Below are 27,224 nucleotides of genomic sequence, written 5' to 3'. Positions count from 1 at the left end.
GATGAGGAGGAAGTAGACACTGTAGGGGGAGAGGAATCAGAGGTTGAGGATGAGGACGACATCTTGCCTCAGTAGAGCCTGTTTAGTCTGTACAGGGAGAGATGAATAGCTTTTTTGGTGTGGGGGCCCAAACAAACCAATCATTTCAGTCAAAGTTGTTTGGTAGGCCCTGTCGCTGAAATGATTGGTTTGTTAAAGTGTGCATGTCCTATTTCAACAGCAGACCTCTCAACTGCAGCTCATCCCTCCTCTGCGGGGATAATGTCTCCTGTGCTCTGACACGTCACTCTGTGTACTCTCAGCCTCAGGATCTGACACTACAGCTACCATGCCTCTTGTAGCAGCCCTCACTCCAGGGCCTCTTCCATGTGCAGTGTCCCCCTCTCTCTTGGGTTCACTATAGTGGCATGGAGTTCTCCCCCTCATCCAGGGCACACATTCCTTGCCCTGGCTCAGTCACCACGCTCAGACTTCCAGGCAATGCTGGGGGAGCCTGGGAGCTTCCACCCCAGGTCCCCAGCTACAACTCTCCTCTCCTGTGTCTTCTCTCTCTTTCTGACACTTGAAAGATCGTGCCTTTAAATGAAAAAGTCAGTCTTGATTGCACGACTATGTGCAAGTGCAACAGGGACATTTTTTTGGGTTTACAAAGTCAAACAGTAACACTACGACCCTGTCTGTCTGGGGTCTGTCAATGACGAATTGTCTGGAGCATGTTTTGAGGAGGTATTGTGGCCCCGGTATCAAATTGGGTACCGGGGCCACCCCACTATGCAGTCCAGATACTTGTTTGGTGGAATTCCGACACGTGGAGGGTTTTTTAATTATATTGTGGCCTCGGTACCAAATTGTGTACCGGGGCCACCACACTACGCAGTCAAGATACTTGTTTGGTGGAATTCAGACCAGTTGAGGGTTTTATTATTATATTGTGTGGACCACTCTATCTATACCACACTACAACTCTATACCACTCTATTTCCTACTTTAATTCTATTTAATTCTATTTCCTACTTTAATTCTATTACTAATTAATTACCATAAAGAGGAACCAAAAAAACCAATTTTACCAAAAGTATAATATGACTTAGACTTACAAACACTACACTTGAAAGATCGTGCCTTTAAATGAAAAAGTCAGTCTTGATTGCACGACTATGTGCAAGTGCAACAGGGACATTTTTTTGGGTTTACAAAGTCAAACAATAACACTACGACCCTGTCTGTCTGGGGTCTGTCAATGACGAATTGTCTGGAGCATGTTTTGAGGAGGTATTGTGGCCCCGGTATCAAATTGGGTACCGGGGCCACCCCACTATGCAGTCCAGATACTTGTTTGGTGGAATTCCGACACGTGGAGGGTTTTTTAATTATATTGTGGCCTCGGTACCAAATTGTGTACCGGGGCCACCACACTACGCAGTCAAGATACTTGTTTGGTGGAATTCAGACCAGTTGAGGGTTTTATTATTATATTGTGTGGACCACTCTATCTATACCACACTACAACTCTATACCACTCTATTTCCTACTTTAATTCTATTTAATTCTATTTCCTACTTTAATTCTATTACTAATTAATTAACATAAAGAGGAACCAAAAAAACCAATTTTACCAAAAGTATAATATGACTTAGACTTACAAACACTACACTTGAAAGATCGTGCCTTTAAATGAAAAAGTAAGTCTTCATTGCACGACTATGTGCAACAGGGACAGTTTTTTTCTTTACAAAGTCAACTAATAACACTTGGACCCTGTCTGTCTTTAACATACTTAATGGGATCTCAATGACGAATTGTCTGTAGCATGTTTGGAGGAGGTATTGTGGCCCCGGTATCAAGTTGGGTACCGGGGCCACCCCACTACGCAGTCCAGATACTTGTTTGGTGGAATTCTGACACGTGGAGGGTGTATTTATTTTATTGTGGCCCCGGTATCAAGTTGGGTACCGGGGCCACCCCACTACGCAGTCCAGATACTTGTTTGGTGGAATTCTGACACGTGGAGGGTGTATTTATTTTATTGTGGCCCCGGTATCAAGTTGGGTACCGGGGCCACCCCACTACGCAGTCCAGATACTTGTTTGGTGGAATTCTGACACGTGGAGGGTGTATTTATTTTATTGTGGCCCCGGTATCAAGTTGGGTACCGGGGCCACCCCACTACGCAGTCCAGATACTTGTTTGGTGGAATTCTGACACGTGGAGGGTGTATTTATTTTATTGTGGCCCCGGTATCAAGTTGGGTACCGGGGCCACCCCACTACGCAGTCCAGATACTTGTTTGGTGGAATTCTGACACGTGGAGGGTGTATTTATTTTATTGTGGCCCCGGTATCAAGTTGGGTACCGGGGCCACCCCACTACGCAGTCCAGATACTTGTTTGGTGGAATTCTGACACGTGGAGGGTGTATTTATTTTATTGTGGCCCCGGTACCAAATTGTGTACCGGGGCCACCACACTACGCAGTCAAGATAGATAGATGCGTATCATAGATAAAGTACATTCAGTGGTGTGGGGCAAATTGAAAAATATTCAAAATGCACTGACATTATCAAAAACAAGAGGTTGTCACATGCTAAAACTCCAACATGTATATGATGGAGAGGATGGAGGAGCAGCCGTATGTGTAGTGTAATGCAGACCTGTTGAAGGTTTTTTATATATTTTATTGTGGTGCCCAGTGCCCACTCCTCTACGCAGTCCAGGTACATTTATTGGTGCGAATCAAACAAGTTGATGGTTTTCTTATTATATATATTGTGGTGACCCACTCCTCTACGCAGTCCAGGTACATTTATTGGTGCGAATCAAACAAGTTGATGGTTTTCTTATTATATATATTGTGGTGACCCACTCCTCTACGCAGTCCAGGTACATTTATTGGTGCGATTCATAAAAGTTCAGGGTTTTTAAGATATTGTGGTGACCCACTCCTCTACGCAGTCCAGGTACATTTATTGGTGCGATTCATAAAAGTTCAGGGTTTTTAATATATTGTGGTGACCCACTCCTCTACGCAGTCCAGGTACATTTATTGGTGCGAATCAAACAAGTTGATGGTTTTCTTATTATATATATTGTGGTGACCCACTCCTCTACGCAGTCCAGGTACATTTATTGGTGCGATTCATAAAAGTTCAGGGTTTTTAAGATATTGTGGTGACCCACTCCTCTACGCAGTCCAGGTACATTTATTGGTGCGAATCAAACAAGTTGATGGTTTTCTTATTATATATATTGTGGTGACCCACTCCTCTACGCAGTCCAGGTACATTTATTGGTGCGATTCATAAAAGTTCAGGGTTTTTAATATATTGTGGTGACCCACTCCTCTACGCAGTCCAGGTACATTTATTGGTGCGAATCAAACCAGTTGATGGTTTTCTTATTATATATATTGTGGTGACCCACTCCTCTACGCAGTCCAGGTACATTTATTGGTGCGATTCATAAAAGTTCAGGGTTTTTAATATATTGTGGTGACCCACTCCTCTACGCAGTCCAGGTACATTTATTGGTGCGAATCAAACAAGTTGATGGTTTTCTTATTATATATATTGTGGTGACCCACTCCTCTACGCAGTCCAGGTACATTTATTGGTGCGATTCATAAAAGTTCAGGGTTTTTAAGATATTGTGGTGACCCACTCCTCTACGCAGTCCAGGTACATTTATTGGTGCGAATCAAACAAGTTGATGGTTTTCTTATTATATATATTGTGGTGACCCACTCCTCTACGCAGTCCAGGTACATTTATTGGTGCGATTCATAAAAGTTCAGGGTTTTTAATATATTGTGGTGACCCACTCCTCTACGCAGTCCAGGTACATTTATTGGTGCGAATCAAACCAGTTGATGGTTTTCTTATTATATATATTGTGGTGACCCACTCCTCTACGCAGTCCAGGTACATTTATTGGTGCGATTCATAAAAGTTCAGGGTTTTTAATATATTGTGGTGACCCACTCCTCTACGCAGTCCAGGTACAATTATTGGTGCGAATCATAAAAGTTCAGGGTTTTTAATATATATTGTGGTGACCCACTCCTCTACGCAGTCCAGAAAGATACCTTGTTGCAACGTTTTGGACTAATAACTATATTGTGAGGTGTTCAGAATACACTGTAAATTAGTGGAAATGCTTGTTATTGAATGTTATTGAGGTTAATAATAGCCTAGGAGTGAAAATAAGCCCAAAAACTTGATTTTTAAACTTTTTATGTTTTTTTCAAAAAAAATCCGAATCCAATACCTTAAATCCGAACCGAGACCTTTCGTCAAGTGTTTTGCGAGACAAATCCGAACCTCAAAAATAACGAAAATCCGGATCCAAAACACAAAACACGAGACCTCAAAAGTCGCCGGTGCACATCCCTACCTGTAATATACATATATATGTAATTGTGTGTGTGTGTTTTGACTAACTATTGTCTAAAGGTGTGTGTGTATGCATTGTGTAGTGAAGGGGGAGGGGAGAATCCATACAGACCAGCATGCACACCTCACTCAAAGTCCAGTGGCCATTTTCAACCAACACAAAACCCCACAGGACTATGTATAACACCAATGCTTCCATGAACACAAACGTCTTCATTTATATCAACAATCTATCCCAAACACAACAGGAATTCCAAACATAAATGCTTTCATTTAAACCAGCAATCTATCCCAACAAGGCATGCATTTATGTAACTCTGTCCATATGCATGTACATGAAACTGCATAAAGCACCAATGCTTCCATGACCAAAACTTAACCAACAAACAACTATGTAAATGCTTTCATTTAAACCAGCAATCTATCCCAACAAGGCATGCATTTATGTAACTCTGTCCATAACAAACCAAAATCTTTCACCATCTCACCAATCACATTTACCATCTGTATTCAAACTTTCATTCTCACTTACAACAAATAATCATTCATTCTCATGTCAAATTCGAACATCCTCCATTCAACAACACATTAAAACATGCTCACACTCACCTTTCATGCCATGCACACTCCAATCAAACTCCATACTAGTTAGGGCCTAAGGCCTGCTCACCTAGGAGCAGCAGGCAGCATGTCCCCTCAGTCCGAGCACCAAGCATGAAGAGAGAGATTATTTCTCTGTGTACAGTAAAAACCTTTGTGGGCAGAGTCTAGAACCTGGCTACAGGAATTGCTCACAGCATTCATATACTAATTACTGACCAAATGTTCCAAAACCTGTTTATCTGGTTACAACCCATAGTCTCAGGTGGGGGGGAGGATTTTTGTTCCCAATCAGTGTGCTAATTCAATTGTGACTGTATCTCTTCATATATTATAAAATTAAACATAAATAATAGATTATTTATGTACTCTTCATCAGTACACAACTCAGCTTTGTACATATTTTGTTTTCAGATGAAAAATATCTGTTTTTTGTGAGTAATGGGATGCTAGCTGTTTATATTATACGGACATTATCATTATAACCAACACATTTTAATTTACATTGTGCATGAATAACATCATTCAACATGCAACCTGCAACCATAGACCATGGCAGCACCCTAATGAAGATAATTCCTAATTGTTGGTAGGACCACATATAGATGAAGGAAACGTAAACAACAGTATAGGAGTATTCATACACACACACATATATATATATATATATATATATATATATATATATATATATATATATAGCCATTGATTGCTTAACCAATTATGACATTTTCAGTAATCAAAAGTAACATTGTACAAGCCAGCATAAAATAAAAGTTTTATATAGCGTAAAAATCAGCACACCCTATATAGAACCAAGATGATCCAATATGGAACAGATTATATTACATCATTTAGCTAAATTGGTTTACCAAGCTCACTAATTAGATTTAACTTTTATGCTGTGACATAATGTAACAAGTGTGAAAAGTGCACTGCAAATGAACTGCAGAATGTGTGCTCAAGTGTGTACTATCTTTAAGTGTGTGTTCCTTTCTGTATATGATAAATATACACTGCCAAACTTAGATAAAATAACAAATCACATAAAGATGGCTTGAATGGCATTTCTGAAGTCTAGTACAATGAAAAAATACAATGTGGTGAAGCAATCATTCGGATTCTGTCAGCCAACATGATATAGCCAACAACACTTTTTTTCCATTGCACCAGTGTTCAGAAATATCCCGCAGCATGTTTTATAGCGACTGAGGGCCTTGTGTATAGTTAGACGCAAGTCCATTTGCATAAAGTAAAATACGCATTTCACGCCTGCACATGCCCACAATAAAGACTTACACTTAAACTTGAGTCTGTATGCAGACACGACGCCTTACGCTCATGGAGGTGCATCAGGGAGGCAAGGGGCATGCAAGCTTAGGAAATGAACAATAGGAGTATGGTCAAGTAGATAAGACCTGGAAGCAGACGCTGATACACCTGTTAGGAAATGTATCTGTTGGGCGTATTCTACCTCTGGTTTAAGATACAAACTGATAATTGTGACATCTGGTTAGATGTGTCCGACTCATCCTAACAAACTAAGTTGTCTTTTTTTTTATCAGATACAATTTACGCCTGCATTTTAGATGGAAAGTGCGTCCAACTTCACGTCAGGCTCTGAGTTAGAATTAAATGAAGGAATCAAACCAACCACAAATTGGCAGCAAAAAAAAGACATGCATCTATTCTGAGTCATGTCTCAGCTTTGCAATGGCATGCTAAATTGATAAAATATAATCAAACAATAATCGTTCATAAGCATCCAGGAAAACAATAGATTCTCTTAAAATGTTTATGGACTGAGATGTTCCAAGACAGAGCCAGGCTGGGCTGGGGAGCAGGGGGGCATCTGACCATACTTGTGTAGTGATATCAGTGTATTACCCTTTACTAACGTTTTGTTTGTTATTCTTGCCAGAGCTAGAAGCAGAGGAGTGGTGCAAGTTCCTATGTGTGGAGTGTTTAGGAACCAGACTTAATGATATAAGCCTTGGTGAACCTGATCTACTAGCTGCTGGAGTACAAAGGGAACAGAATGGTGAGTTATTAATTATAGCACATTTCATGTTTCCATGACATCTTGCATCAGTGATAACAGTCCAAGAACTACAATACTATGTAACCTGTACATTACTGTATTACTTTATCTCATGCATAGTCCATATTTGATAGTTCATAGAAACTCACACACATTAAAGAGATCTCCAATCAAAATGTATCAAAATCCCTTCAATCCAAGTGACATCTATTTTGGATACCTCCCCAGCTTTTCCTTCCAATTGCAGCTGGAACTGCTGGAACTGAGGGTACAGACTTTGAAGGTAGCAATGGAGTGAAAATGACATATAATAAGATCTACACCTAATTGGATGATGGAGAGTACCTGTCTAATCAGATGCCTACTTTGCTCCTGAGCAACCTTAAACAACTATTTCATTTGTGAAATTCACCCTCTTCCTATTATTATTATTATTATAATATTATTATTATTTATATAGCATCAATAATATTACCCAACACTATACAGAACTGTACAGTGATAATATAGTCATTCACAAGTCCCTGTCCTATCGGATATTACAGTCTAAATTCCCTATTACACACGTATATAGTAATGCTAACCACTGTGCTACTGTCCTGCCTTATAAGAATATGACAACACGTGATAGAAGTTAAACAGCATATATGCGTATCCAGATTTTGGCTGTATTTATCTCTTGAAACTGGTTACTTTACTCTTGCATTCATTGTGATCTTTATACTAAGGCACATGTAGGGAAAGAGTGGTGCACTTTCATATGTTCTTCTACTCAGTTTCTTTGTGTGATCATCCACCGGGTGGGTATGCCCCAAAGAGGGTTGTGTTGGAGCATGGTTGCGCGCACACAGTAATGAGAATGATCATTACTATGCGGCATGTGCTCAGGTCCCTCCCCTCCGTCATGCACCAAAATCAGAATCATACTGATTTTTATTTTGTAGCAGAGCTGCATGTTACGTAATGACCGATTGCATATGGCATAATTTTTCTTCAAAAAGGAGCCCTGCAGTTCTATTTACATCAGTACATAGAGCCCTATACTATAAAATCTTAAATGTAAACTATGAATATAATATGAATATGAATTAATTAATAATACATTTTAAAGCATCCAACACATGTTTGCATTTTATTAGATTAAATTATTTTAAATATTGTGAAAACCACATTTAAAAATCTAGCTTTATTGTGATAATGAATATGCCAGAAAATTGTTAAACCCATTTGCCAGGCCATATGAAAAATATATCTCCGGTTTCTGCTTTGAGACACTTCTGAATGCAAGGTCCCCACTGAATAAATTATCATGGGCTAAATCCATCATTGCTGTACAATGACTTTTGGGAACTAAAAGTAGTTCAATAATTTCCACTTGTACTTCTGTGACCCAATGCAATAAATCATCCTAGATTATAAAATACAGGTCATGTACTTTTGTTTCACCTTCTACTGTCACATCAATTAATCTCCGCAATATGGCTATGTACAGTCTGAAATCTACAGATGTAATTGGAATTAGCACTATATCTACCACTAGCCATTGTAACATAACACCTTCTCAATTCAAGAAATTGGTTCTCCATTCCTAAATCCTTGTTGATTTAAAAAAAAAATAGTTTCTGGTCCTGCATCTACTAATTATGTATAATTTTTCCTAACTACAGTATCACTCCTTTAGGGCTGCTGCATCCATCATGACACCACATGATTTTTGAGGAGTATCAGTTAAGTAGTAATGTCATCTAAAGAGCAGTCTGAAGGGAATGAGAAGGCCATGGACCTTCTCATCAATAATCATGTGCAAAACTCAGGAGCTGGCTGGGCTAGGGGCAGGGAGCATATGCCCCCGGGTCATTCTCATAGTGGGCAACCTTGGGCTGGGTCACTGGGCAACCTGCATCATTTTTCCTTTAAAATGTTCATAATAGGCTGCTGAGCTGAGTCTCATTCCCAGGGCTAAAATTTGCCAGCTAACCCCCTGGCAAAACTGTACGTTTTATTACCATGTAGTCACATTTTTGAATGCTTATACTTCCATGAGCCCAGAGCTATGTATAAGGAAAGTGCATGGTAGATACAACAGTATGACAAGCATCTGAATAGAGGACCAGGACAAGTGTTGTCTACTAATAGTGTCATTGCACTAATGTTGGTAAATGACACTAGTGTCTAATTATCTGTATAATTTACAAACATAAAACAAATTGTACTTCTATCAGAATATAAATATTTCTAGCCAAGGTTCATTAAATTGTTTTTCATCTGGGTTTTAATGCTTTTCCCCCCACTTGCAGTCATTTTAACGTTATTGCAATTGCATGCATATACAAAGAATTGTAACCATATGTAATCTGAATTAGAAATGGAAGTAATGAGCATAATTAAATACATATTACATTTTCCTGCAAGATCAACATTTCCATTGGTCACCACCATTCTCATTATGGATTACATTACATATTCACCATTCAGTGATCATATCTTTGTATTACCAACAATTATACTAAAATATACTTTAAACTCTGCTATGGGAATACAATTACCAGCAAGGTGCCGCGAACAGTCCAGAGACACATCGGAGACACATTGGGCCTGATTCATTAAGGCATGCATTTTGATTGCAACCCACATTTATTATTAAACACACGTATTTTGGCTTTGTGCCCTCCAAAATTCATCAAGGCACAAATCTCAAGATACGTTGCTAGATGAATTTTGTAGTAAAACCAGTAACGTAATGTAAAAGCTAGCTTGGCGTACCACTGCATCTGACTGCAGAAGTCTGTGTTCCAATACCGACTACATGGGCACACATACATTTGAGTATGCTAGGCATTTTTATTGCCTACTTGTTATAAATAGCATGCTTGAGCTCACTTTGCATCGTCTACCAGGGGTTTGCTTTTCCTTGAATGCCGCAATGTATTGCACATGAAAGACCCTTGAAGTAGGTGACCAATAAAGTGTTAGTATAGAGAGCACTTTGCGCCATCTTCTTAACTGTAGCCCGAATCCCCAGGGGTCTAGCAGGAAGTGGGGCAAAGCTGTGAACGTCCGATTTGCGATACTGCGCATACACGGATCCTGTAAAACGGAAGTTCGTCTTTTTCGCGGCACTGAGAGTGACGGAGGCACTGTCTAGAGCTGCGTACCGTTGCTCATATATATAACTCCCATACCATTGTAATGTGAACTGGAGGCTCCCAGTAATAATAAGAGAACCTGTCTATGCCCACAAGTACCTGCACAGATGTGCAGTGTTCCAAGCCTACATAAGCATATCAACTGTATACTGTATACTGCATAAGAGTGTATACTGCTGATATCCACTGTATACCTGCATACAAGTCTGTATTGCCTGACTGCAACTGTACTTTCACCTGTTGTTGTCATCTTTAATAAACAGAAACCTTTTTAAGAAACAAAAGCAATGTGGCTTAACATCCACATTAACACCGCTGAACACCTTTATTAACATCAGAAGGTATAACCAACAAAAAAGTAGTCAATAGGTGTGTAGGGGTGTATTTATGGCAATAAAAATGATGTTTACACTTGTGTCTGTGTTTTATTTACATATTTCTTTGGGACACTACAGCTCAGTTTGGCTTTGCAGCCATGAGTATATTTGTGCTTGTAGTACAACACATCCAGCATGCCCAGGCACATAATGGCAGCCTGGCCATGTTGGGACCTGTAGTGCACCAGGGACAAAATACTTGATGCATTATACTATTAATATTACACCCCCCACACACTGCCCAAGGGTGTGAGAAGGGCCATAGTGCTTTCAGAACAGGGAAGGGTACCCCTAGGGTGTGTGTGGGGGGGGGGGGGGTTGATTCGGAGGCCCACATCTCCCTAGGGAATGCAGCCGGCTGCTGACTACTCTGGAGTTGGTTGTTATTATGGCAGGGGGACCCTATGCTGCAAGATCCCCTGCAATAGTGCCACCAGCCCAGGCAGGCAAAACCTAGTGATGGTAATAGTGAAATTGGGGTGAACCCACACTCTTTGGCCCGCTTCTTTTGCTAGTTCCTGTCTAGGCAGGCAGCACTAGAGTTGGTTAAGCTGTTTGGGGGGGGTGGCACCATTTTTATATTGTTTTTTTTTGGTTTTTTTAACTGTATTGTCTGTATAAATGTAAGGATGTATGGCAATATTGTGACTGTATTCCATATGATGATAATGGCATAACGGCTTTGAGCCCATAATAGTGTGTGTATAAAGAAAACAATTAATACCCACACAAACTGTACCTCGTTTATTACAGTAATAGGGGCCAGAAATTCGGTCTGGGGATCTGTCAAAATGGCTGTGTTCTTGAGCTGTTAAAAAAAAAAAAGAAATTAGATTGGAAATTTTAGGACACTTTTTCAACATATATAAGTTCTATGGGTGTACTTTGTTTACACATTTGTACATGTCTGCCCTCCAGTTTGTTCTATTGCTGAGTTGCAAGCCCTATGTGAGCCATTTTACAGGGCATGCAAGTACTATTAATAGTGTCTGTTGTTTTACTTCTCTTTAGACTCATATCCATGAACAGCCAGGCCCGACACAGGCCTAAGGCTTCTCTGCTTCAGCCTAGAAGCAGCCCAATTTTACATCACAGGAGGTGGAGGTATTGGTCCAGCTGGTGGTGGAGAGGCTGAACTCCACCACAAGCAGCTCTCCACCCTAGCGAAATCTTGTGCTTGGGTAGGCAACAACGCAGGTCAATGCTGTGGCTCCTTCCACATTAGCACAATACCTCACTCCTGTCCAACTTGCCCAAACAATTCCCTCTGCCACATTATGCACCATTTTCCATGGTTACAATCCCCACTTTTGTAATGCTGCCCCACTACCCTTTCCAACCCAAATGCAATCTTTTGGCCCAAACCCATTTTTGCAACAACATAATTTATTACTGCCAATCTCTTATTTTCAAACCATTTCAAAATTCACTTTCAGGAAAAATAGGAGCAAAGCACATATATTTATTACATAAGTATTAGTGATAAAACAGTAAAATAAAATAAAAAGTGTGGTTTTTTTATATTTATATTTTTTTCCCCTATAAAACATTTATTAGAAAGTTCTTAATGTGTACTGAACATAAAATACACTTTTACTGTTGCTCATGATTGCAGACACATACATAAGATACTGGCATCACTAAGACTCAAGTCTTAAACTGACCCTATAACTGGTGCAAGATATACGGCAAAAAACACATAACTTTGTGATGCGTAGGGCTTCATTCGGACATAGCAACGTGCGCTTGAGTTTGGCGTGCTTACACTGTACAGGGGCTACAGCAAAACACCCCTTCCCTGCGCCATTTACTCTTCAAAATTGAAGACGTAGCAGACAGGGCTGTGTTCACGGATGGATCTCCCAGTTCTGGTCATGCGCAGAGTGATTTTGCATACAGTATATTTCTTCTCAAAGCTCGGATCATTGTCATCAGATATTATAGATGATTTAATAGGGGAAAATTGCATAAATTTACAGTTCATGATCGATGAATGTATTTTCACATGAAAAGGCAGATTATGCCTTCCATTTGACAATTTAGATATTTGGAAAATAAACACTTGGATTAAGAACTGAGGGCTGAATTAAGAACAAGGGGAATTAAAAGCTGAGATTGTGTTCATTAGCTAAAGTTCACCTCTCTAAAAGTTAAAAGATCTAGCAGGGAATGGGGTACGCCCATTTGATGTCACTAGGGATGAGTCAAGGAGCAGTGAATAAAAGTGAGTGGCAGAGTAGAAATCAGTCTCTAAGATCCAGGACATTTCCAGCCCACCCTCCATGGTATTGGATGGATGCTTCAGCATCTGCTGCTGAATTTTGAGATGTTCTAATTTTGTGCTATTTTTTTCCTTTTTTTATCAGTTCCTGACCTGGTATGGCGCTTCATATTTATGGAGGACCTGGGTATTGATTTTTGGTTGCCCACAAATGCAGTGCAGATGGTGGCCAATGGTTGGTGGGCGTATATTAATGTGGTGGGCATGCTAAACCAGTTTACCTTCGAAGACTCAGCTTTAGTTTCTGTACAAGTACCGCCCTCGTGGGTCGTTCTGTGGTTATACTCTTTTCAGCCCAGAGCAGTTGTGGGTTCTGTATTGCCCTGGATAATCATCGCTGGTAAGGGTGAAGGTGGATGTGCCCAGGTTAAGCTGTTGCCTACATTTTTTGATATCCAAAGGGGAAGTTGAGCTGGGTTGGGATGTTTTTTGGCCTTGCCATTCTGTTTGCTGTTTTTTTTCCTCTACCATACAGTTTTTGCCAAATTAACTCCTTTATTTTTTCCATAATTTAAATATGGTATAATTTATTCAAAGTATATGTTAAGAGGGTTAGAGATACGTTTGAGATAAGAATATCAACAATTATTTTAATGTTTACTTTGTTAATATTTAAATCTATGTTTTTTGCAATAATTATAACATGACAATTCTTGTTTTGACAACTGAAAACTTCTATATATGAGAATGCCTATATTTGAAAGATGAAATATGATAAAGTTGATGCATGATAATGCCGAAATTGAAATCAGCAATTCAATTTGGCAAAGTTTGAGTTTCATTAAATAGTGAAACAGCCTGCAAAAACATTTGCAAATATTGAGGCAAACATTTTAATTAGGCTGTTCAAAGAGAAAAAACAGCCAATAAGAAGGCATAAATTCATCAAAACGCCTCATTTTCAATTCCTCCTTCCTCTAGGCATTGTTGCAATCATATGCATGTAAACATTACAAAAAACCTATTATTATCTAGGTTTCAGGGACAAATCAGACCTGTGGAACAAGGAAAAGGGGAACAAAATGTTTTAAGTGTTAAATACACAGGACCTTTTGTAGGGTTGGGTGCAATTTACGTTTAAATTGTGTATATTGTGTCTGTAAAAAAGACATATTTTACACAGGTATGTTGAGGTGGCCGTATCTCAACTGATAATCATCATTATCAGTTTGTAACTAGTGGTTGATCACTCACAAGTTTTCCATCTCCTGACAAGCATAGGTGCATCTGTATCTCAGTCTACATAAGTTGCATTTGCTCCAACACGCCCATAATGTTTTCTCACTACATTTACATGTCCCCTCTTTCCCCCAAACTGTCTCTTTAACTGTAAGGGTCTGCAAGCGGTGGTAAGCTTAAGATGCAACTCAATCCTTATGTAGCCGCAATAGTAACTAGTGCTTTGTGTGCATGCAAAAGCGTATTAAATGCAGCAACCCACATATAGGAATAAATTCTTTATGACTGCCACAATGAGATAAAAAATTATAATTATAAGCCTAGAAAAGTTATACTGTTTTTAGTTCCCATTCTAGTAGAAATATAAGTTTATACATGCTAGGGTATCATTACTCCTTGCATTAAACAAGCAATAACCAGTAACCTATTAGAAAATACAATTTTTGCTAGAAAAATACATGTACAAATACTAAGGCAAAATAACTTTTGATCCATTTTTTTTTCTCATTATCACACATTGCAATTCAACTTGAAAAGATATATTTTGGAAGAGTAATTTGCAGTGTGCTGTAAAAAAAACCAGAAATGTGTCTGAGGCACTGCTGTTTTAAACATCTTTTGCATGACTGCAAATCGGAACAGTTCTAGCGTATATTTGTAACTGTTTTTTAAGTGTTGAATTGTTGATGAACCAAATCTTGAGTTTCATTCATCCCTAATGCCAGGCAACCATTATTAGTTTTTTTGTGTGATAATAATAGTAGACACAGCTTGGCAGTGCTCTCTCCATTTTGAAAATGTTAAAAAATACAATTATTAAAACATCTACAAATTAAGGAAGATCACAAAATAATAACAAACATTCACATTGAGATTTACGTACATTACTACTGGTAGCACTTAACTTTGTGGCAGTCTAATTTATTATAGACTGCAATAAAATAATATTCTTTATAGGTGCTATAGCTAATAAGACTCTGGCCTGAGCTTCCACATCTGTAGAAAAAGTATCATATAAAAAAGAGTTTAGGGTCATGACTTATAGCAATGAACCAGGTGTTAGATGATCCTAATTGCTGAAACCATATTGTATGATCTACTTTAGAAAGAACATAAATCCCAGCAGGTGCACAATACTAAAATTGAATGTTATTACCTAGAATGCTGCCACACAAAGAAGCAGCTTCCACTGGGATCTTTCAGAACATGTTAAGGAAGAACAAGTCAGAGTACAGTACATACTCCTGAGAATTGTGAGTGCTTTATCAACGTTTGCATTCAAATTGATCATTGGCTGACTGAGCAGAAACCAGACGTAAGAGGTGCCCTTGGAGTGTACACTGCATCTTTCAGTGGCTACTTTTACTAATTAGCACCCTGGGCACCTTTGGGTGCATCACGTTCATTTACAGACCCAGAGCCAATGCAGAGATATGTCTTTTGAAAAACACCCAAATACTGAATAACCCCTGAGATGAAGGGCAAACTGTACTAATAAATCTTTCATAACCATTGCTGGGGCTGGCCCTTAGGAATAAGGTTTGCTGTGCTTAATTTCTCAAACATTGTTCTCTATGACATTGTTCTCTATGGCTATGAGATTACTTGTCATCCACATTGTTATTACCTAATATACGTCAACACAACTTCAATAAAATGCTAAATTCTGCAATCATGGGGATGGGAAATTCATAGATATTAAATTTGATGTAGGTTACTATTTTGTCTGCAGGTCCACACAGTATACCATAAGGAAAAATATCAGTGTTTCACTGAGTGATGCTAGTGTAAATGAAACATTCATAATATATTTTATCTAATATTTACCACAACATTTCCAGTTATCTTGAGAACTTTCTGGCTACCAATATATAGCTGCTGTAATTACTGGAAAGGAAGAACTTCATTGTTTCTTTTTGTCCACTTGAAACACTTGAATGGAAGAGGCTGCAGGACACACATTTCTTTTTTGCTCTCTGAAATGTTGTATACATCACTATGCATATAACAAAAGTGCTTTGGTTTCCAGTGAAAGCATTGCAGCCAAGTCAATGTCTTTCTGATTCTGCCAGTAAGGGGTCACTTAGCTAAACTGAGGGCCTGCACCACAAATGGAGTTGATATGCACCTATTTTGTATAGATGCAATAATTTGTACAGGGAGTTTTGTGTCAAGATATCTAAAACAGTGCAACATTTTGCATGTTCTGATGTGAAGAGCAGAGTGGAATTGAAGCATTGATAAGTAACTGTGGGCTAAGTGCACTCATGCAACTTATTTTGCACCTCTTGTAAAAACAAGATTTCATTTTGTGGGATGAGATATTTAAATGAGATTGAAGAGGTGAAAAGAGTGCATATGGGGATATTGCCTTGCAACAGTGTCCATAGTGCATATTACTTTTCACAAAAGGACTAATATTTTACATACGGTTATAGGTAATGGAAACCAGCCCTCAGCTCCTACTTTCATTGGGACACTGCATCATCCAGCCACACTTAACTTGGCAAAACGCAGACCACTAGTCTTCTTGTAGAATTACTCAGCTATTGACATTCGGTTGACTACAGGTGACTAAACAGAGTAACATATTATCAGTATTTATAATTATTACCATTATCCTCTACTTATGGCTAAGAAGTTGCTTGAAAGGCTTAATTTCCAATAAATTGGATCACATTTTCATCCGATGCAGTAATGTTTTTTTATCAGATATGTGCAATATGAATATCTAGTTATGCCTTTCTTCTTATGCCACCAATGCTACTGCTACTTTCCCACATTTCATTAATGACATACCACATAAGACAATGTACTAATTTGCATTAGTCTATCTGAATGACATTTTAATCTATTCTGATTGTTCTAATCATGAAATTGTATAAGATTTTCTCTTTTCTTCTCTTTAAATAATAAATGAGATGAGCAGGTTTCCAAAATATAATATTTCTATAGTTTATTAAAAAGATATTATACATAGATTCAGCCATACTGGACGAAGCAGACATACACCCAGGGTCTCAAATGCCAATTGACCCTCTATATTTGGTTAAGTCATTCTTATATAGACAAAGCTACTCCTTACTTTAATACACACATTCCCAGCTTACATCACTGCTGGCACTCTAAGTCTCTATCATTAAAATTACATGTTCTTTTGGAAGGGTCGTCTTGACCTTATTTGAAGCCAATATTTCTTTGGCCTAATTCGGCGATTGCGAAATGAAGATCACGTGACAATTATATAACTTGTTTTCTGCTCTTGTTATGTAATTTCTGTATTGTGCAAAATGTGTTTTTCCGTCCTCTTAAAAGCACAGAAACAAAATTCAAGTTCATTGGTTCATTCTATTGAACTAATTGGTAATATAGGGTTTTTGTTAATTATTACTTCGACAAATGCAACTGAAGGTTGTTTGCATTGTCTCAGACCATCAACTCTGTATAGAAATAGGAAAATATTAATTTCTTTTAGAAGCAAATTTTCTTTAGGTGTTTCTATATTTAGAGTTCAAGGCAGTGGAATATCACTGATGGTTTTGTATATGTATTTTTGAATATAAATGGTTTAAATATGAGCGTAAACATCGATAATATATGGAGACACAGAATATTACAGTTAAAATATATTTAGAAAAGAAAGGAGAGGAAGGAAGAAAAATAGTTTCTGTCCATGTACAGATGTAGAAACCATTAACATGACACTCAGACATTACATGACCATTTCTGTAAAGCATTGTGCCACTTTATGGGAACACATTATATTGCATTGGGGAGGTATCACAAAGTTTTAAGTATTGAACATATAGCATTTAAAATACAGTTCTCTTAGTCTAGCAGCAGATGTCCTATTGAAGCAATCAAAGTGTGCATGTGCCAGGAACCCCATTGATGAATAGAATAACTGTATAAATAATTAAAAATAAATAGATAGAAATTAGCAGCACTGTACAAATCATAACCAGCACCAGCCCATTGTAGCCTCCATTTGAGTAGGTGGCCAGCAAACTAAAAATCAGCACCTCCAATAGGCTTCAAGCCCCTAGATGAAAAACATTGTGGCTCCTCCCAGCACCCATGTGTTTCAGGCCTAAAATAGGGACCCCAGAGGCACAACTCTGCCACCCCAGAATTGCTAGTACCTGTCTCTGCCATCTCACTCATAACCCTTCCCCATTATACAAATATGTAATGATAAGTAATGAATAAATCCCTGACACAGGGGTTAAACACCTTTTTAAACAATGTATGTATTTTTTATTTTATTTCTAATAAATGACAGCCTTCCCAGTGGATTACAAAAAGATAAAAAACTTAGTCAATCAGTCTTATGCTATCACACTAGCGAGCTGTGGGCTCCCGGTGCAGGGAAACAGGGAGGAGGGAACTGGGGCCCACAGCTCACTAGTTCCCTGTGCAGTGGGCCCCATTATCTCCATGGGCCCCAGTGCACCGCACCTGTTACATCAATGGTAGCTCCGCCACTTGGTAAGGGGCATAGAAGCGAATCAAAGACATGAATGGGTTGAGGTTAAACTGCAGTGAACTTAAAAACAGAAAGAAAGAGTTTTGCATAAATTAGACAATGTACTTATTCATATTCATATACACGTTAAAAATGATAAACTGTATGGTGACACAATTAGATAAGTAAAAATATAACAGCATTTGTACAGTTAGGGATTAGTTAATACATTATGACAATTATTTCTTTAATAATGGAGTTTTCCCATTCATCTACTGCTAGACTAAACTAAATTACTGGTATCACGTATCAGCTATACTTTGTTGTAGTAGCTCCTTTGTAAATGCATGTGACTGGCTGATATTCTGTCATTTGATGTAAAACTGCTGTGTACAGTACTAGAACGAAAGGATCTAGTATAAACCAGCATGCTGGCTGCTGCCTCAAAGCACTGTGACTTCAGCTATGTCATTAACTTTATCATTCATATAACAAGCACCTATATGGGCACCACTGACACAATAAGGGGGGCCACAACACTGAAACAAATCAAGGCGTGAGTGGCAGCATTTAAATGACTATAACCAGCTGAAATCAGTACTGGTTGCTTGACGACACAATGCTGCACTTGAATAGAACTCCTTGTTGACTGTGTTTAATTTAATTGCTTATTTTTATACTGTAATTTAGGATAATGGGGAGGGATAAGAGACTCTGCATTGTATAGGAATGTGATAGTTGGAACTATGTGGTCCTGATTATTAGTGAATAAAATAAAATAAATAGTCAGTTAACTATCCCAAAGTTAACAATAATCTTATCTGTATATGTCATTACGCTCTTCTCCCTATTTATGCGTTGATAACCATTCTGTGTGATGAATGCATGTAGTGTACAATAAGCACTTATTACACTACAGCCACATCTCTCAATGCAGACATTAGTTAATGACATGACTAATATGACTAATCAGGAATAAATTGAATTTTATGAATGACTTTCACAATGGGCAGTAAGAGTCTCCCAAGTGGGCAGTACTGGTAACACATGCAAGCAATAATACGAACGGAGGATGTTACGTTATCTTTACATGATGGAACAAAGTAACACTGGAATGGCATGAAAATTTAAAATCATGACCTGTCAGATGCTACATCTTTAGCCAACTGTGCACTTATTAAGATAGTCCTGGTTTATCAGAAAGAGGATGGCCACAGAGCCTCTGACCAAAACAATTACTTAATTTTGAAGCATTTGAAAAAAATCACAGAGATTGGGCACTAGACTATACTTTTAATGAGATGCCTTCACACATGATATAAAGACTACTTCAATGTCCCCTTACTCCCTTACTTAAAACATTAATGACGCTTTGGAGAGCAGTATTTTAGTAGAGCAAAGAAAACCCAATTACTTAAAGGGCTGTTAAACCGGACCTGTAACTGACATTTTTACTTTTGCTGGCCCCCCCAGTCCTGAAAATGGTCTCACACAGATTTCACAGGGTATTTTCAAAATCAGAAAGTAGCTGTGCACCCTGGTGTGCCTAAAGTGATCAAATAGATGAATTAGTACATGTTAAAACTGGTAGTTCCAGGTAAGAGTGTTCACAGCATGCCTTCCTATTAACTGAATATGTAGCATGATGACAATTCCCTTTTTATTGGTACCTAAAGTAGGGATTATACCGTAGCTCATGCCACCTCTTCCGCTGTTACCTCCATCATTACATTATATACTAGCCCATTTTGCGGAAAGTACAGAATGCAGCTTTTAATGGTGTGTTATACACAGTGTGTATAGTTCATATTGGTCATAATGGAAATGATTAAGTAAATGCTGAATGCAGCACATGATTGGACAGTAGGTGAAACGATTTAATTGGCTGTAGTATTCATTGCACACCTCCTTTACTAGCCAACTGAATGCCAGGAAGGCTCCAGTCTTCTAACCATAAAAGCTGCACAGTCTCCTTCCTGTCAGCTACTGATAACAGGTAATAGTGGAATTTCCAGGGGATTAACTGTTACACAGCTGTGGCAAAGAACCTAAAGAAACTGATAGATACCCAGCATGGACAGCCCCTTTCCTTTGTTTTGCTGTACTCTCAAAATTCATATATGCAGTAATCTGAGCTACATTAAATAGCTGATGTAAAACAGCTTTAATATCTATTATTTTATTAATATCTATTCAAATAGAAAAATTGGAAAATAAGTGTGATGCTGGATAATTAGTATTTATTTCCCCAATATACCGAAAATAAACATCTACAATTATTATGACAGTTGATAACACTTTGCTTTATGAAAGTTTGAGCAAAATATTACAAATATTTGAATTTTATGCATATAAACAATACAGACTTTCTACCTGCACTGAGTTAATGTAAAATGTGCAGCAGTATCAGCGATTGTACAAGTTGTATGGACCAACAGGTTCATTTAATTTACACAGACACATACTTTCTGCATTAACACCAATACATGCTTTTATTTATATATACCATAATGTAAGTACTTTTACAACAATATAGGTACATTTTATTAAGTAATCAGATAAAAAGTAAAAAAAATCCCCCCAAAAAGGAGATGGAAAATAGAAATTGTCAGTTTTACAACCGAATGAACGCTATGGACTGCTTCTACACCTGGACAGGAAATCCTCCGACATTACTGCAGATACATCACAAGGACTTTCCCCAGCAAGAGACAGTCCCAGGGCAGCGATGGAAAGACCTGCATCAGGACCTTTTCTGTAAGATGTCTAGGACTATTCTTTCCCCATCATGATGAATAAGAAAGGACTACTTCTTGACACCCTTTGCAATAAAGGTGTTCTTTATTTTTTAATTAAGATTTGTAGTTAAATAAAAGGACATTTAATATAAAGCCTGTACTATGTTGCAATAGAGACTTTAGGCAATTATGAAATAAAGAGCAGCAAATTTCTTTCATAATTGCAATTTCTCTGTGTCAGGCGCAGTCCCAGCTGTTCCTCCACGAAGCGGGAACGGTCACCTGGCGGATCCAGCCGGTGGCGGCCTGTTGCTAGGCAACAGGCACGCAGCGTCTCCCGTTGCCCAGCAGCCTCTCCCGTTGCCCAGCAACGGGGCGCTTCCTGTCAGCGCTTTTGACGCCCAGCTCTCCTCCTATCATTGTGCTGCCTCTATTTAAATCTCACTCTGGCACCAGAGTATCCCCCTGTTCTCCAGTATTCCTTTGTTCCTGCATTGATATTTGGTTCAGACACGGCCTCCATTTGACTCCTCTCCTGGTTCCTGTTTTCTACCTGGTTATTGACCCCCCCGTTGTACTGCCTGCCTCCGCTGGTTTGATCTGGACCATCCTGATCCTTCTTCACCACACTGGTAGCTGTCTAGGTGGACCGTGACCTGCGTACCTCTTGCAGCTTAAACCATACCTCAATGCGGGGGTTCCTGGTGAACACCAGGAGTATGTTAGATTCTACACCTCCTAGTTCAGTGGCGCTAATAGCAGTTCGTGTTTCCTGCATTCAGCTGCTCTTCCAGCCTGACACTCTGTTACTGTGCACTGTTACTGTGCACTGCTGTCATTCAGGGAGTTGTCTGGAGAAGGAGTTGGGTGGGGCCGCAGCGCACACACATAATAAAGGAAATAATAACAGCCATGCAGCAAATTCCACTCCAGGCCAGTCCTACCCCATTTTTGGAGTAGAGCTGCTTTTTATGTAAGAAACAATTCCTACATATAGTGCCGCTTTGCAACAAAAATGGAGCACTGAAGCGCCTAGGAGCCCTATGTAGTTTAGTACATAGATTCGTTACTTATACAATTATACTCTTAGGCTTGACGTAGTATAAAACTTTTCCATCTAAAACTATGTATGATAGTATCATTTTACTTTTATTTTTTTTTATTCATATGTTTCTGCACAGTACAAAATCAGAAACTTGTTGAATATTTAATGTGATGATTTTTGTAGCTTGTGCTGCAGTTGGAACAGACCTGTCAACTGAATGAATTATATAACCAATGGAAGCCTAAAGCAATTTAACAATCACATTTTTCATGCTTTTCTATTGATTACTCTAATAATTCTCACAAGCCACTTCCTTCGGTGTCTGTTTTATTATCATTATATTACAGGTTTTGGAACATAATTAACTATTAGACTAAAGAAATATTGCTCATCCACTACTGTTAGATATAATTCAGTGCTGCTAACAGTCACCTAAAATATCAATTAAAAATAATTTCTCAATAAAAAAACATGAATTTTCCAATAACAGCCTCACATTCCCCAATCAGTTTTTCCCCCCATATTGAATCCATATAGTTCCAAGAAATGGCAATGTGTGTTTGATCTTAATGTGATACTGTCAACTATTTGCATTTGTCAGATTTAAATAAACAGTAATGTGTTGTTTAAGTAGAAATGTGCATATATATTGCTATTTATTGGCTATATACTATTTTCATATGAAAATTGTCTTCAGAGTGGTGCTGTAATTAACAAATAAACCCAACACAATCTTGCAAGTGTGGACCCCTAGATTGGGATGTAATTATACTTGCCAACTTTCTATGTGAATGCAAGTATAATGGGATGCGGGGTGCCGTGAATAGCAGTGGGAAAAAAATTATGCAATTGAGCAATTCACATTAAATTGAGTTATCGAGACCCCCGTCCCGCCTACTACACAATGAAGTATGCAGGAAGTGGGAGAATGCTCTGCTGTGCCAGGAGTCTGGGAGATCTATCCCAGAGTCCGGGAGTCTCCCAAACACTCCAAGAGAATGGACAAGTATTCCTGTAGATATTACATACTGTAGGTCAATCTGGTTTGTTTTTTTCAACTACTTGGTATCAATCAACCTATTCTTCCCCATTAAAAATAACTTTAGGACAATGATCATGTTGAGTGCACAATAAATGATTTAGGATTTATTTACTCATAATAGAAAATGGATAAAGATGTCTTTACATGAAACTTGTCCCTGGATGCAAGTAACAGGCACAATGTTAATCAGCAAAACCAGTGAGGATATAGTCATTGAGAGGGCTGTGATCAGGGACATTCATGATAACTTCACTTGCTGGAACCGCCTCTCACTGACAATACAGACTTCCAATACAAATTCTAACAGTAGACTAGGACTGGGCTTACACTGCAGTTTCTACTGACACTTGACATTAAAGATTTGCTTTATATTATTAATTGGGGCAGAAAGTGATCTTATTGAATATGGGATGGGACAGACACATGCTGGAAGTGCACACGGATACACTTATGCTGCTGTTCTCTATTCTTATCTGTTTGTTTATACTGTTGGTGTATTGAGTCTGAGAACAAGATCATAGGAATTGTAGAGTGGGTCTATGTTAGTAAATGTAATCCATTGCCCAATTTCTCCAACATTGACAAGGTTTATAACTTGTTTTTGTAATTTTGATCAATTTTAATTTAAAAGGAAGAAATTTAATGTCTTCATAACATTCTGTGATATAGAAAAGTCAAGATTATGAACTTTCTAAAAAAATTTTAATAGACTATGTCTCCAAGTCTTGAAATGTGATTATTTAGCAATATTTTGAATGATGATATATGAATAATTTACCCGTAGAGCATATTTTGACTTTTTCTTTGTAACTTTATCTAGAGCGGTTCAATGTGTATCTTATGCCAACACCAAATTTAGACATCTATGGGGAATGCACAATGCAGATTACACACGAAAACATCTATCTATGGGATATTCATAACGCAAAAGTGAAGTTGGTCATGTGGCCTCTAAGCTCTTTAAGAAGATACGGCAGGGATTCAACATGGTTTACTTTTGAATCTGGAAGGTAAGAACACCTGATGTTAGTTTTGAAGTAAACATGTAACTGTTTGTCTTTTTTAAATATTTTTAAAACATTTTATTTGTCTCATCATTTCTTTGCTTTTCGTATTCCCTAAGAAACTTAGCATCCTCTTACTGAATTGTTTAAAATTAAGCATGCACCTACAGTTGTGCATCTCATTAGACAAAACTTTATTCGATGATATAGACATACCATTTTGTTTCTATGCCTTTGACAAATCCAATGGCCAAATACACACTATGGGGCATATTCAATTAGGCTTCTGGTCCGTGATAACGTGAGTTACCGCAGGAAGTGCGCACTATTGCCTGTAATACGGTACCGCAATAACGCAGATTTTCATACGCAACCCTATGGGCTGTGAACGAAAATCCACGTTATTGTGGTACCGTGGATTAAATTCGCGGCCCGTTCCAGCGCAATCCCGGGGACCGGAATCTTAATTGAATATGCCTATATATATATATATTGGCTTACATTTGAATTTCCTATTGCAAAGGTTTGTCAGATGTGTATATCATTAAAATACATAAATATATAGAACTACGGGTAACTAGTTTTACCAGTTTAAACAAAATCGCAAAATAAATCCTGGCCTGTCCGGCTAACTAATAAATTAGAAAATCCCATTCTAATTGTGATTAGACCTAATGTCCAGTGTGGAAGGACCAAATGTCCAGCTCGCAAAAACAAATAACAGTTGGATAGTTTAGTTCACTTACGAATAAATAGTTTTTTCTCTCTCTGTACGATTCCAGCCTCTTTCCCCAGGTAATGAGAGAGACTGACTGAGCAAAATGTCACCCATTCAAAGTACACCTTGCAAGTGCAACTATTAATTAGCCTGGGCCTAAAGAATGGAGCCTCCCCTCCATTCACTAAAGGGAACTCTTTGATCCGACTTTCCAATACTAAAGATGTTTCTATCATCTTTGTAAGGGAGGTTTAATATTACAAAGTCAACCAGATGTGGGTCAAACCAAATGAGCATAAAGTTATTTTTAAGTTGTCAGGCTGTCGCATGAAATATTTAAAAATCCCACATAACAACTGCTCTAGGAATCTATGAAACCTTTTTTTCATGTAGTCTCTTGCTAGTGAAAAGACAATTGGGTGCATGTAGCATTAGACAAATACAGAATGGTTGTAAACAAAATCATGAGACTATTTAAAACATGCTAAATTCTCATTTTAGAATTTAAATTTTAAATATATTTTATTTGAAATATGCCAAAACATGTATTTTAATTCATCACATTGTGTTAAACAATGTCTTAAACATTTGCAAGATATTGTAGAGTTATTCAATTAGCAGAAAAAACAGCTGCAAATACACAGTAGCTGCCAAGTTAAGACAAGGTGAGGAGTTTTATTTACCTGACTAATGCACAATCTTCCTTTTTTTAAATTATACTGATGATACAAGTCATTAATGACTGAAATTGCAAACATTAATGAAAGCTGAAAAAGAAAATAGATACATGTTTTTTGGCAAGGAAAAGAATACTCAACAGGGAAACAAAATGTTTTACTTATTCTTTGTACTATATCAAGAAAAGTAAAGTAAAATTTTCACAAGCAAAAAACAAGGAAAAAAATCTTTATATTAGCAAATGCAGAAGTTTATTTGTACATTAGAAAACATAAAATCTGTCCAGCATTTAAGCGATTTACAAGTATGGTCTATTCAATTTTCCCACACCTCAGGTCCTTGCATTTTCTTTTATGATATTCTCAGAGGTTTTCACATTTGCTACAGTGTAATTTTTTTAATTGTTTGATAATGGCCTATTTGCACATCTGTACTATCAAAAGTGATTTTTTTTTCTTGTGAATCCTATTAGAGTTTTGCTTAGAAATATACAAATCATCAGTCCTTCTCTCCTAGGCAGACTTATAATTAGAGATGGTCACTGACCCCCGTGTTTTGGTTTTGGATTCGGTTTTGGATCTGGATTACCGTCGTGTTTTGGTTTTGGTTTTGCAAAACCGCCATTGCGTGTTTTGGTTTTGGTTTTGGTTTTGTTTGGTTTTGTTTTGCTATTTTTTGGGAAAATCCATGTTTTTGGGCCTAAATTAACCCAATTTAGTGCTCCAACTGTTTTAGAGACAAGTAATCTAATTGTTGAGGTAATAAATCATCCAAAAAAACAGTTTAATTCTTCGTTGGTAGGCCTTCATTTATTCTACACACAAAACAGATTGTCTTCCTCTCCATCTATGCATATTGGCAATGCAGCCATCGTCTTTGGATGTATATTACACCCTACACTTATAGTTAAATATGTAAAGAAATGGAAAAAGACAGTTTGCTTTCTGTCTCTATAGGCCCCCCTCCACTTTTTTAAAAAAAACAAAAATTCAGCCATTATAGACTGTACAATATTAATTGACATGGAGAAAGCCAGTTTGGTTTCTGTCTCTCTAGGCTCCCCTCCACTTGTATAAAATACTAATAAATTCAGCCGTTATATACTGTACAATATAAATTGAAATGGACAAATGCAGTTTGGTATCTGTCTGCATCAGATCCTCTCTCCACTAGGAGTAAAATAGAAAACTATTCAGCCGTTATATAATCTAGAATATAAATAGAAATTGAGAAAGGCAATTTGGTATCTGTCTGCATCATAATCATCAACATCATCATTAGCGCCCTCGTCGCCTACACAAATCTCCCCCTCATCCTCTTCTAATTCCAAAGTGGCATCCTCAATCCTCACCGGCTACACTCGGGCTATTAAGGCACACATCAGAAGAATGCTCACAATTAGACATCCTACTGTTGGATGGACTCTCCACAGGGATTGTTGTCATTTGTGAATCAGAGCAAATATTCTCCTGTAATGCCTCACTGTTATCTTGCAGCTCGGCTTTGACGCGTAACAGTAGTTG

At 38.0% G+C, this 27,224-nt stretch overlaps 1 protein-coding gene across 3 annotated transcripts in view; it reads left to right on the top strand.

Annotated features, from left to right (window-relative positions):
• Positions 1-27,224, top strand: part of DOK6 (docking protein 6) — a 584,401-nt gene that overhangs the window by 241,893 nt on the left and 315,284 nt on the right. For all 3 annotated transcript variants that reach the window (XM_075213248.1, XM_075213247.1, XM_075213249.1), the window contains exons 4-5: positions 6,909-7,028; positions 24,122-24,311. In XM_075213248.1, coding sequence (XP_075069349.1) covers positions 6,909-7,028; positions 24,122-24,311 — 310 coding nt within the window. The remainder of the gene's footprint in view (positions 1-6,908; positions 7,029-24,121; positions 24,312-27,224) is intronic.

The sequence above is a fragment of the Mixophyes fleayi genome, chromosome 5 (genome assembly GCF_038048845.1).
Source record: "Mixophyes fleayi isolate aMixFle1 chromosome 5, aMixFle1.hap1, whole genome shotgun sequence".
In the NCBI taxonomy this organism is placed as follows: domain Eukaryota; kingdom Metazoa; phylum Chordata; class Amphibia; order Anura; family Limnodynastidae; genus Mixophyes; species Mixophyes fleayi.
This window is presented reverse-complemented; position numbering and strand designations above follow the sequence as displayed.